The sequence below is a fragment of the Oncorhynchus nerka genome, linkage group LG25 (assembly GCF_034236695.1).
Source record: "Oncorhynchus nerka isolate Pitt River linkage group LG25, Oner_Uvic_2.0, whole genome shotgun sequence".
In the NCBI taxonomy this organism is placed as follows: Eukaryota; Metazoa; Chordata; class Actinopteri; order Salmoniformes; family Salmonidae; genus Oncorhynchus; species Oncorhynchus nerka.
This window is the reverse complement of record NC_088420.1, coordinates 22,525,951-22,538,263: the sequence shown is the minus strand read 5'-3', so window position 1 is coordinate 22,538,263 and position 12,313 is coordinate 22,525,951. Positions and strand designations below refer to the sequence as shown.

General features: G+C 41.8%; 2 protein-coding genes across 2 annotated transcripts; one reads left to right on the top strand and one right to left on the bottom strand.

The window, feature by feature from the left end:
• Nucleotides 1-86: 86 nt before the first annotated feature.
• On the bottom strand, nucleotides 87-2,664 carry LOC115109226 (vimentin-type intermediate filament-associated coiled-coil protein-like). The gene is made up of 3 exons (XM_029633916.2): nucleotides 2,308-2,664; nucleotides 1,994-2,208; nucleotides 87-1,860 (listed from the first exon to the last, which is right to left on the bottom strand). The coding sequence occupies exons 1-3, from the start codon at nucleotides 2,335-2,337 to the stop codon at nucleotides 1,506-1,508; spliced, it is 600 nt and encodes a 199-aa protein (XP_029489776.1). The 5' UTR covers nucleotides 2,338-2,664; the 3' UTR covers nucleotides 87-1,505.
• A 213-nt stretch (nucleotides 2,665-2,877) lies between these two features.
• On the top strand, nucleotides 2,878-5,127 carry LOC115109228 (NADH dehydrogenase [ubiquinone] 1 alpha subcomplex subunit 11-like). Its single transcript, XM_029633917.2, has 4 exons — nucleotides 2,878-2,993; nucleotides 3,436-3,528; nucleotides 4,444-4,566; nucleotides 4,938-5,127. The coding sequence occupies exons 1-4, from the start codon at nucleotides 2,915-2,917 to the stop codon at nucleotides 5,048-5,050; spliced, it is 408 nt and encodes a 135-aa protein (XP_029489777.1). The 5' UTR covers nucleotides 2,878-2,914; the 3' UTR covers nucleotides 5,051-5,127.
• The last annotated feature ends 7,186 nt before the right edge of the window (nucleotides 5,128-12,313 follow it).

Genomic DNA, 12,313 nt, shown 5'->3' with positions numbered 1-12,313 from the left:
TGCATGTCTTCTAGTGGGGTATGTTCTACAAAGATGGTATTGTTTTTTTTGTTCTCTCACACTGCCAAGTTATTTATCCAAGTAAATGGTGTATGAATAATTTATTCATGTAGCAGACTGCCCTGTTAAAGCATTCCTCATTGAACAGAAATACCTATTCTAATTTCTTCATTGACTACGACCGTAACATGAACAGAGTGAGCAACACACATTTTACAGTTCAGAGGCAATATGCAACTGTCCCCATGCTAAAGGTACAGTGATCACAAACGGAACAGTTTAAGCAGCACAATCATGCAGTTGTACTGAAAGAAAAAGCAGACAACTTTTAGCCACCTGATGATTTGAGCCAACACTATATTGCTTCTACAATGATTAAGCAAAACCATACAATATAAAGAGTACAAGGCATGGCTGTGATGTCAAACTATATTTGTAGATTTAATACAAAGTTCAATCAGGAAGGCTGATCTGAATGCTTGTTTAAACAATTCACTTTGTATTCTATGCCCGTAGAATAGAAAAACAGCATAGCATCTTGTTTCATCTCTTCCCATTAGCCAAGTGCAGAATGCCATTCACCTATTTACCTTATAGCCTATAAGCGTGGCACAATAATGCACATTCCTCACGCTTGCCATTTAACCTATGGGCTCACGCTTACCACCTTTCTCTCAACCAATGGGTCTAAATCTTGGGATGTATTTGTCAATTTACCCTTGCTCACATACTTGCTGTTTTTCAGCAACAGTTTGACAACCATCCACCTTCCTACCACCACCTATAATAACCTTGAAGGCCATCATAGGAACTTTCCTTCCATTATGAAAAAAATAACCACTTTGATTCTGACCCTACTGGAATGTGACATCTATGTAGCAGCTAATGTTGCATAGACTTGCTTCACTGAAGCAAATATTGATGCCAGTAAGAGGCTACTGTATGTCTTATATTCACCATTAAATGTGTCATGTTTACAAGGGAGTAACTACAATCCCTGAAAAAACACTTTAAACTGAATTGTAAAAAAAAAAGATTAAAAGGTATACACTACATATACAAAGCATGGGATGGATTGGAACCTAGCCTTGCAGGTGCTGCAGATGTACTTTCTGAACTTTGACCAGCTGAACACTGACCATAGAGGTCCTGTTTACACTATTTCCAAATATTTGATATTACAGTATAAAAATATAGCAGTTAAAACAGTAACAGACGATAACCAGATGTCTATACATTTCACGTCTGGTTAAGACATGGAATCAAGGCAGATTAGTTTCTCTCCATTTGGTTACATCAAAGGCTTCATAACGTGTCAAGCAGTTCCCCCACATTCATGTAAGATGTTAAGTTGTAAGTCATCTGCTTAACATACAGAACTACTTGAACATGAAAAAAATAACATGCATGATGTTTTGAAATTACTCATGCCTCTACTTCAAGTACTATCCTCTTCTAGAACCTTTTCACCTCTAACCTATGTAACGCTTCTCAGGGGCCTTTTACTATACCGTTGTTCCAAACACTATCTCATCCAGCTCCTGGTCATCCATGTCATCCTCACTGAGGGAGAAGTCTTTGTGGTTAGAGATGCGGTTGGGACTGCAGTTTGACTCCCCGTCTGTGAGGGACGTATTGGCAGTGGGTTCACCCATCCCCACAACTGGCCCAAGTCTTTCTGCCTCAGCCATATGGGACAGCATACTGTCTAGTAAAGGCCTGCTCTTGCAGATGTTGTCCAGGAGCTGGCAGCGATGTTGCAACTGTCCTATCATAGCATCCTTCTCCTTGACCATGTTCTGAAACCTCTGGATGGTCTCTTCTGACTTGCACAGCTTCTCGTGGAGGTAGTGAATCTCTCTAGAGAAAAGAAATGAGACATGATTGATAACATTTTTGATTGATAACCTTTTACATATTAAATAACAATGGTTGGGGATATTAAACGGGAGCTTTGGTATTGCCCCGAAGAGACAAGACCTCAATCACTTACTTATCCTTGGCCTCGGCGATCTCCTGGGTAGCAGCCCTCAGTTGCTCGTCCTTCCTGATGAGACTCTCTGCTTGCTCCCTCACGGTGTTCTCTGCTGCCTCGAGCCACTGTTCCAGCTCTGCTACCCGCCTGTGCACAGCTACCAGGTGTGCGTTCGCCTCCCGAATTTGGACTGGTGATGGCGAGGACATGTCACATGAGGAATATGGTACGACCTAAAGTCAAGTTACAATAGCACACCGTAGAAGATTGATTAACGATCAAATAAGAGAGCAATGAATGATCACTTGAAATCTCGTGAACAAGCATTTCACCGGAGGGCTGGTGTTTACTCTTCCTGCCATGCCTGCACCCTCTTCAGCGTTTGTTCCTCGTTAAACAACTGAACCAAAAAATATCGTTCCGTGTCCAGAAAAAAAGTATTGATTATGTTATGCTAACCAGCTACCGCTACCGACACGTCATCCTACGAGATTCTAAGCTCCAAAACTCATAAGAAATGCATCAATATATAATTTAATTGATTCATTACGAACAACATGCCTCGAGCTATATACTCGTTCGTTATCTGCACTGTTTTGAAATTTAAAAAAAGCTGGATAACTTGAATGAACTTTGAAACTGATTCTCTTTGTAACCTGTGGATTAAACTCCGCCCCGGAAACAGTAGTGTTGACAGCTTTACATACAATGCAGAAAAGTTGTCAGTGTGTTATGTTGTTTTATATGTAGCTAATAACACATTTAAACAGATTGTATTTTAAACTTTTTTTAAAAAAGTAACAGAATACTTTTCATAAGATGTTTGTTTAGCTAATACATGTTTATCAATAAAGTTTTCCGATATTTCAAGTGTCGTCTTCTTTCCCCACCATCTCGCGATATTTCCTCAATGTCTGTGTCCTTCATGTGAAATCCAAAATGGGTTATTGGGATCTGCAAGAGGGGAAAGATTGTATCGAGAAAACATGGATCACCACTAAATTGGGCACAGCTCTAGGTATCTAAATCTTACACACAGAAATACATTGTTGAAATTAGCTAGCTGGAGGTAAAGAACAGTAAAGTAACACTAGACCCCATAACAGGTTAACGTTAGCTAGCTGCCGAGCTAACTTGCCATAGCATAGTTAACTGTCATTCTAACTAACTAGTGCTAGCTTACTGTACTAGTAAGCAATATGTTGTTTTCAACAAATGTAACGTCAGCTAACGTTGTTCGGTTAGCTAGTTGTTTAGCCAGCAGTTGCTGCCAAGCAGTACAGCTAAGGCAGTAGATTAAACTATGGATTTGGAATGATGTTTACCAGTTAGCTAGCAAGCTAATCATAGCTAACATTCGTGTGACTTTGAAAGACAAAATTACTTGTCAAGTAGGTAGCTAGCTAGTTAACCCAATGCACAATACTCTAACAGCCAATTTTTATTTTTTTTACACACAGGGTTGGTGGGTTCAGCCTATCACATTGTGGCATTCCAGCCTGATTCCGCAATCCAAGCTGTTCAGAGAGCCACAAATGGCACAGTAACCATGGGTATGCATGTCTCTAATCTCATACACTGATAATAATCACCTGGCTTGCTGCCATGAAGGTGTCCAATCTTACACTTAAATACCTAGCTACACCTAGACCAGTAGCCAACAGTGTTCAGGCTAGAATGTTATCTCAGATCAGTACACTACATTTGTCAAGAAGATTTAGTCCAAGGGCCGTATCCACAAAGCATCTGTTGGACTGCTGATCTAGGGTCTGTCCGTATAATGCAAAACTGATCCTAGATCAGCATTCAGCTTTGTGGATATGGGCCCAGGTCACAATGCTGAAATGTACCTAATAAACACGGAGTCTCTACAGTTGCCTCGTTTGAGTGATGGTGAAAGTGTCTGTTTGATCTTAGTGTTTCAATGGTGATCAGATTTTTTTTGGGGGGGTGATCAGATGTTTGTCATAAGGAGTTGTAAACAAACACAGTTAAGGTGGGTTTATGCCAGTATGTGTTAATTTAGGGCTCTATTCAATCATATTCACTTCAGCCAACATCAACATAGCGGTTGTTTTGGCAGTGTCAGAGTGTAATTGTGTTAGAGCTGTCAAATCCACAAGCGACACCTGTCATTATACCTAAAGCGAACATTGCTATTAGCCTTGTTTACACATTAGAACAGTGGAATGTGAGATGTAATTTACACCTCGATTAGGCTGATAGAAATCCTCATTATTTAATGATTTTCAATTTAAGAGTCATTACAATTTATATAGCCTACACTTTCTTGTTCTGAACGGGACAGGTGTGGCTTTGTGAAAATGATCAAGTGCAGCTGCTCACCGATTTGACAGCTCCAACGCAGTTACATCAGTTATGCGGGTGTTAACTATCGCTGGCTAGGCCTAATGCTTGATCTGATTGAATCCAGGCCTTAAAACCAATTATCTTTCCTTTCATGACAGCTGCCTTGGGGGCGATCTTTGGAATGACCACTTGTCTAGCTGCACAGGCCCGGGATGCTCCTGATGATCCGGTGAACTACTTCCTCGGAGGCTGTGCATCAGGAGTCTTTCTTGGAGCTCGTAGTGAGTAGTCTATATTAAATAGTATGCTGAAGATTTGGGTTACATGCAGTAGGAACAAATGGGAACAAACCTTTTGAAACGGATAAATAAAATGAGCATTCTTATTGGATAAGTTTGGGTGGAACCTCCTCTGTTTCAAAGCATTTTCTTCCAGGGTTTAATTATAAAAAGAGGTATTTTCCCTTCTGCCCTTGTTAACATCCCACATAGTTGCCATCATATTGCTGTCATCTATCAAGCGCTATAAGAACTTTGTAGGACAGTGAACATCTCATTGCCAGATGATGTTTGCTTGAGATACAGAGGGGCATCAGATATTATCCTCTTTCTTTTCCACTAATAACATGTATTTTTTTCTCTATGATACACAGCTCACAGTGCAATGACAGGCACGACGGCATGTATTGGGCTGGGGACACTGGCCATGTTCACTAAGGTGGGCAAGATGGAGGGCTGGAGATTAGCTGGACCACCCAGGATGTAAACAGCCCAAGGGGGAGACTATATATTGACATGTATATTGTATATTAAATATTCCTTGAATAAACTTGTGTAAAAGAGTGTCTATGACAGTCTGTATCCTGCACCTCCCTGCTTTAGCCACATGGTGGAAACATTGGCTATCTTCCCAGACAATTTGCACCAATCAACTGCAATTGAAGATTGTGTGTGTGTGTGTGTGTGTGTGTGTGTGTGTGTGTGTCAACTTAAAAAATACTTTAATGTACTACTTAAGTATTTTAAATATATATCTGTACTTAATAATTTATAGTGTTGACAACATTTACTCCACTACATTCCAAAATAAAATATAATGTACTTTTTCCATACATTTTTCCTGATTAAAGTACTAGTTACATTTTGGGAGATTAATGGTCCAATTCACACACTTATCAAGAGAACATCCCTGGTCAAACCTACATGCTTCGTTTGTCAATGATGTAGGAGTGTTGGAGTATGTTCCTGGCTATCAGTACATTTAGAAATACAAACAAAATTGGGATGTCTGATTTGCTTAATATAAGTAATGTGAAATTATTTATACTTTTACTTTTGATACTTGACTAGAACCCCCAATAATTATCATATTACTCCAGTGCTAGCCTCTACACTGGCTTCCTGTTAAGGCAAGGGCTGATTTCAAGGTTTTACTGCTAACCTACAAAGCATTACATGGGCTTGCTCCTACCTATCTTTCCGATTTGGTCCTGCCGTACATACCTACACGTACGCTACGGTCACAAGACGCAAGCCTCCTAACTGTCCCTAGAATTTCTAAACGAACAGCTGGAGGCAGGGCTTTCTCCTATAGAGCTCAATTTTTATGGAATGGTCTGCCTACCCATGTGAGAGACGCAGACCCAGTCTCAATCTTTAAGTCTTTATTGAAGACTCATCTCTTCACTAGGTCCTTGCTGTCTCTGCCTGGCCGGTTCCCCTCTCTCCACTGGGATTCTCTGCCTCTAACCCTATTACAGGGGCTGAGTCACTGGCTTACTGGTGCTCTTCCATGCCGTCCCTAGGAGGGGTGCGTCATTTGAGTGGGTTGAGTCATTGACGTGATCTTCCTATCTGGGTTGATGCCCCCCCTTGGGTTGTGTCGTAGCGGAGATCTTTGTGGGCTATACTCGGCCTTGTCTCAGGATGGTAAGTTGGTGGTTGAAGATATCCCGCGACGCGAGCGGTGTGGTCAGACTTATCCACTCAACTCTAGATTGGGCAAGGCCACAAAATTGTCAGGAAATCTCAAACACAGACCTGATCAGGGTTGTTACTTTGTATCTAGACATCTTGGCACTAGGTCAATTGTCAATGGCGGTCTTAATCCTCACAACGTATTAAAGAAAAAAATGAACACATCTAAGATTCTCCCACTTCTATAAAGAACTCTACACCTCTGATTGTAAATGCACACCAAGCCAGACTAAGAATTAAAAGCTTTTCTCTCAAGAGGGGAAGCCATCTCGCTGGGAGCCCAAATACTGCATCTCTTAATGAACTCAAAATGGGATTGGATAGCATGAATAAAGGCAAATCATCTGGATGGGACGGTATTCCTCCTGAGCTCTATTTAAAATGTTGGAATCAATTAGGTCCGCTATTGCTCACAATTATTAAAACCGCCGTTCACAAAGGTTTATTTGGGAGAGATGAGAATACAGCACAAATTTAGCTTTTATTAAAAAAGAGGAAAGGATGCCACGCAGTGTTCTCACTCTTGTTGTCGTTCTGTCTCGAGACATACCCAAATTGGTCCACACAGACCAAAGCGGGTTTGTTAAAAAAAACGTTTAGGCAGAAAAAGCTTTTGATACACTTAAATGGGTCATATTTCTGGTCTGTCTTGGAACATATGGGAATTGTCAACCTCTCCCAAACGCATTGAAGATCATAGATACATTCATCTTCATCTCAAGTTTTAAAATGTATCTAACCAAATCAGCCCTACTGCCTCTCAAGACCCCGATGGTGGACTCCATCTCTGCTAAGGGAGAGGTCGAGCTTTACACTATAGTTACCTGGAGGAAAAATGGTGAGGGTCATGCTTTTTCAATTTCAGTCAGGGGGAGGGTTTAGTATTTTTTTAAATTTAGTCTAGGGGAGGTCATGTAATTAGTAATCAATTAAATGTCATATTGTTCAGTCTTTGAGAATTAGTTGCTTATTATAGTATCTTGTGTCCCTGATGATGCCCTTCATCCCTGATTCTCTGCTGGGCATGCAATATCAAGTGTGCCTAGTGTGGTCTCAATACAGTTATCCATAGCCTATACCATCCTTTATCAATCCCTGGTCCGTGGACCTGCGCCGGTCTGTGGAAGAATGCTTGCCAGTCTGCAGCATATTTGTCTTGAATATGATAGTTTTTTGTGTGGTCTGTGGAATATTTGAATATGTTGAGATATTTCAAATGCCCGCTTCTTGTAGGCCTATATTGTAACTATGCGTAGTGGGTACGGAGTCAGGCGCAGGAAGCAGAGGGTAAAGAACAATGTTTTATTCCGGTGCAGGGAAAATGGTCACGCCAAAACACAAGGCGCAATAATAAGACAGGCCCAAAACCAGGACCCAACCAGTCCGGAGAAAAACAAAGGAAATCGCACAAACACAAACATGAACAGAGGAAAAAATAAGCCCGCACAAAGAGCAGGGAGGCATTACCGTCTTAAATAGCACAATTAAAACCTAAATACGAAACAGGTGAAACCAATAAGACAAACCAACAGAAAAGGGAAAAGGGATCGGTGGCAGCTAGTAGACCGGTGACGACGACTGCCGAGCACCGCCCGAACAGGAAGAGGAGCCACCTTCGGTGGGAGTCGTAACATATATATAGTTGCTAATTATATGAAGAATTTCTTTGTTGCAAAGAGTTGCCTCAAAATACAACTGCAGGTGAAATATTCTGTGTTCTGAAGGAGTTCATAACAGGAAATGGATTATGATGGGACCGTTGTATCTGGATCTGCAGGCCTACTGAGGAAACTGCTGCTCAGCCTATCCATGCAGGGATGTGCAAGTGACAATTTCTAAGCAAATTATAAAATTGCTGATTTCAAGAAAAAACTGTCTGTTTGGAGAGACTGAGTGGATAGTGGCATTTTCAATATGCTCCACCTATTCTCAACTCTGCCTGACGTGGGTGATGTAGACATGGATCACATGCATAAATTGATGGGGTCACATCAAATTCAAGGATTACTTACCCTCACAATCTGATCCACGGCCGGGAAAGTTCACCAGCACTGAAGAGACTCACAGCTTGTTACCGGTTCTTGATGGATAAACTATTGGAGTTGTCCTGTGACCAAGGCCTGCATGCTGATTTTAACGAGATCCACCTGTCCACATTCTGGCTGTTCAGCTCTCTTGCTGCAACAAAATAAAAAATATTGCAACAGACTGGCTGTTCAAAACGTCTTGATACCTCTGGGGTGTCCCTGGCACAAATACGTTTAAGAAAGACTGGCCTATACTATAGGCCTAGCCTTTATGAAGAGCACGCATGCTTGGAGAAGCACAGGGCAAATGTATATTTCTAAGAATATGCGCTGGTGTATATGTAACATTAGCGCACACCCCGCTAACTAGCTAGCCATTTCACACCCTTACATATATACAGTACACTGAACAAAAATATAAACACAACATATAACAATTTGAAAGATTTTTACTGAGTTAGAGTTCATACAAGGAAATCAGTCAATTGAAATCATCATCAAATGTATTTATATCGCCCTTCTTACATCAGCTGATATATCAAAGTGCTGTACAGAAACCCAGCCTAAAACCCCAAACAGAAAGCAATGCAGGTGTAGAAGCACGGTGGCTTGGAAAAACTCCCTAGAAAGGCCAAAACCTAGGAAGAAACCTGGAGAGAAACCAGGCTATGAGGGGTGACCAGTCCTCTTCTGGCTGTGCCGGGTAGAGATTATAACAGAACATGGCCAAGATGTTCAAATGTTCATAAATGACCAGCATGGTCAAATAATAGTAATCACAGTGAACAGGTCAGGGTTCCATAGCCGCAGGCAGAACAGTTGAAACTGGAGCAGCAGCACGGCCAGGTGGACTGGGGACAACAAGGAGTCATCATGCCAGGTAGTCCTAAGGCATGGTCCTAGGGCTCAGGTCCTCCGAGGGAGAGAAAGAAAGAGAGAATTAGAGAGAGCATACTTAAATTCACACAAGACACCAGATAAGACAGGATAAATATTCCAGATATAACAGACCCTAGCTCCTGACACAAACTACTGCAGCATAAATACTGAAGGCTGAGACAGGAGGGGTCAGGAGACACTGTGGCTCCATCCAATGATACACCCGGACAGGGCCAAAGAGGCAGGATATAACCCCACCCACTTTGCCAAAGCACAGCCCCCACACCACTAGAGGGATATCTTCAACCACCAACTTACCATTCTGAGACAAGGCCGAGTATAGCCCACAAAGATCTCCGCCACGGCACAACCCAAGGGGGGGCGCCAACCCAGACAGGAAGACCACGTCAGTGACTCAACCCACTCAAGTGACGCACCCATTCCAGGGACGGCATGGAAGAGCACCAGTAAGCCAGTGACTCAGCCACTGTAATAGGGTTAGAGGCAGAGAATCCCAGTGGAGAGAGGGGAACTGGCCAGGCAGAGACAGCAAGTGTGGTTCGTTGCTCCAGCGCCTTTCTGTTCACCTTCACACTCCTGGGCCAGACTACACTCAATCATAGGACCTACTGAAGAGATGAGTCTTCAATAAAGACTTAAAGGTTGAGACCGAGTCTGCGTCTCTCACATGGGTAGGCAGATCATTCCATAAAAATGGAGCTCTATAGGAGAAAGCCATGCCTCCAGCTGTTTGCTTAGAAATTCAAGGGACAATTAGGAGGCCTGCGTCTTGTGACCGTAGCGTACGTGTAGGTATGTACGGCAGGACCAAATCGGAAAGATAGGTAGGAGCAAGCCCATGTAATGCTTTTGTAGGTTAGCAGTAAAACCTTGAAATCAGCCCCTGCCTTGACAGGACGCCAGTGTAGGGAGGCTAGCACTGGAGTAATATGATAATTTTTTGTTGTTCTAGTCAGGATTCTATCAGCCGTATTTAGCACTAACTGAAGTTTATTTAGTGCTTTATCCGGGTAGCCGGAAAGTAGAGCATTGCAGTAGTCTAACCTAGAAGTAACAAAAGCATGGATTCATTTTTCTGCATCATTTTTGGACAGAAAATTTCTGATTTTTGCAATGTTACGTAAATGAAAATAAATCTGTCCTTAAAACAGTCTTGATATGTTCGTCAAAAGAGAGATCTGGGTCCAGAGTAACACCGAGGTCCTTCACAGTTTTATTTGAGACGACTGTACAACCATCAAGATTAATTGTCAGATTCAACAGAAGATATCTTTGTTTCTTGGGACCTAGAACAAGCATCTCTGTTTTGTCTGAGTTTAAAAGTAGAAAGTTTGCAACCATCCACTTCCTTATGTCTGAAACACAGGTTTCCTGCGAGGGCAATTTTGGGGCTTCACCATATTTCATTGAAATGTACAGCTGTGTGTCATCCGCATAGCAGTGAAAGTTAACATTATGTTTTCGAATGACATCCCCAAGAGGTAAAATATATAGTGAAAACAACAGTGGTCCTAAAACGGAACCTTGAGGAACACCGAAATGTACAGTTTGTCAGAGGACAAACCAGTCACAGAGACAAACTGATATCTTTCCGACAGATAAGATCTAAACCAGGCCAGAACTTGTCCGTGTAGACCAATTTGGGTTTCCAAAAAGAATGGAGAGATTGTATCAAATGGTATCAAAAGCAGCACTAAGGTCTAGGAGCACGAGAACAGATGCAGAGCCTCGGTCTGACACCATTAAAAGGTAATTTACCACCTTCACAAGTGCAGTCTCAGTGCTATGATGCTGCGCAACAGCTTTTTCTAAAAAATTTGAGAGGAATGGGAGATTCGATATTGGCCGATAGTTCTTTAAACATTTTCTGGGTCAAGGTTTGGCTTTTTCAAGACAGGCTTTATTACTGCCACTTTTAGTGAGTTTGGTACACATCCGGTGGATAGAGAGTCATTTACTATGTTCAACATAGGAGGGCCAAGCACAGGAAGCAGCTCTTTCAGTAGTTTAGTTGGAATAGGGTCCAGAATGCAGCTTGAAGGTTTAGAGTCCATTATTATTTTCATCATTGTGTCAAGAGATACAGTGGGGCAAAAACATATTTAGTCAGCCACCAATTGTGCAAGTTCTCCCACTTAAAAAGATGGGAGAGGCCTGTAATTTTCATCATACGTACACTTCAACTATGACAGACGAAATGAGGGGAAAAAAATCCAGAAAATCACATTGTAGGATTTTTAATGAATTTGTTTGCAAATTATGGTGGAAAATAACTATTTGGTCACCTACAAACAGTCAAGATTTCTGGCTCTCACAGACCTGTAACTTCTTCTTTAAGAGGCTTCTCTGTCCTCCACTCATTACCTGTATTAATGGCACCTGTTTGAACTTGTTATCAGTATAAAAGACACCTGTCCACAACCTCAAACAGTCACACTCCAAACTCCACTATGGCCAAGACCAAAGAGCTTGCTTCAGAGCTCCGGTATTTTTTGTATACCAGGGTGCTAGTTTCTTATGACAATTGTTTTTAGTTTTTAGGGGTGCAACTGCATCTAGGGTACTGTGCAAGGTTAAATTGAGTTCCTCAGTTAGGTGGTTAACTGATTTTTGTCCTCTGACGTCCTTGGGTAGGCAGAGGTAGTCTGGAAGGGCATCAAGGAATCTTTGGGTTGTCTGAGAATTTGTAGCACGACTTTTGATGCTCCTTGGTTGGGGTCTGAGCAGATTATTTGTTGCGATTGCAAAAAATGGTGGTCCGATAGTCCAGGATTATGAGGAAAAACATTAAGATCCACAACATTTATTCCGTGGGACAAAACTAGGTCCAGAGTATGACTGTGGCAGTGAGTAGGTCCGGAGACATGTTGGACAAAACCCATTGAGCCGATGATGGCTCCGAAAGCCTTTTGGAGTGGGTCTGTGGACATTTCCATGTGAATATTAAAGACACCAAAAATTTGAATATTATCTGCTATGACTACAAGATCTGATAGGAATTCAGGGAACTCAGTGAGGAACGCTGTATATGGCCATGGAGGCCTGTAATCAATAGCTATAAAAAGTGATTGAGTAGGCTGCATAGATTTCTAGAAGCTCAAAAGACGAAACCGTCGTTTTTTTTT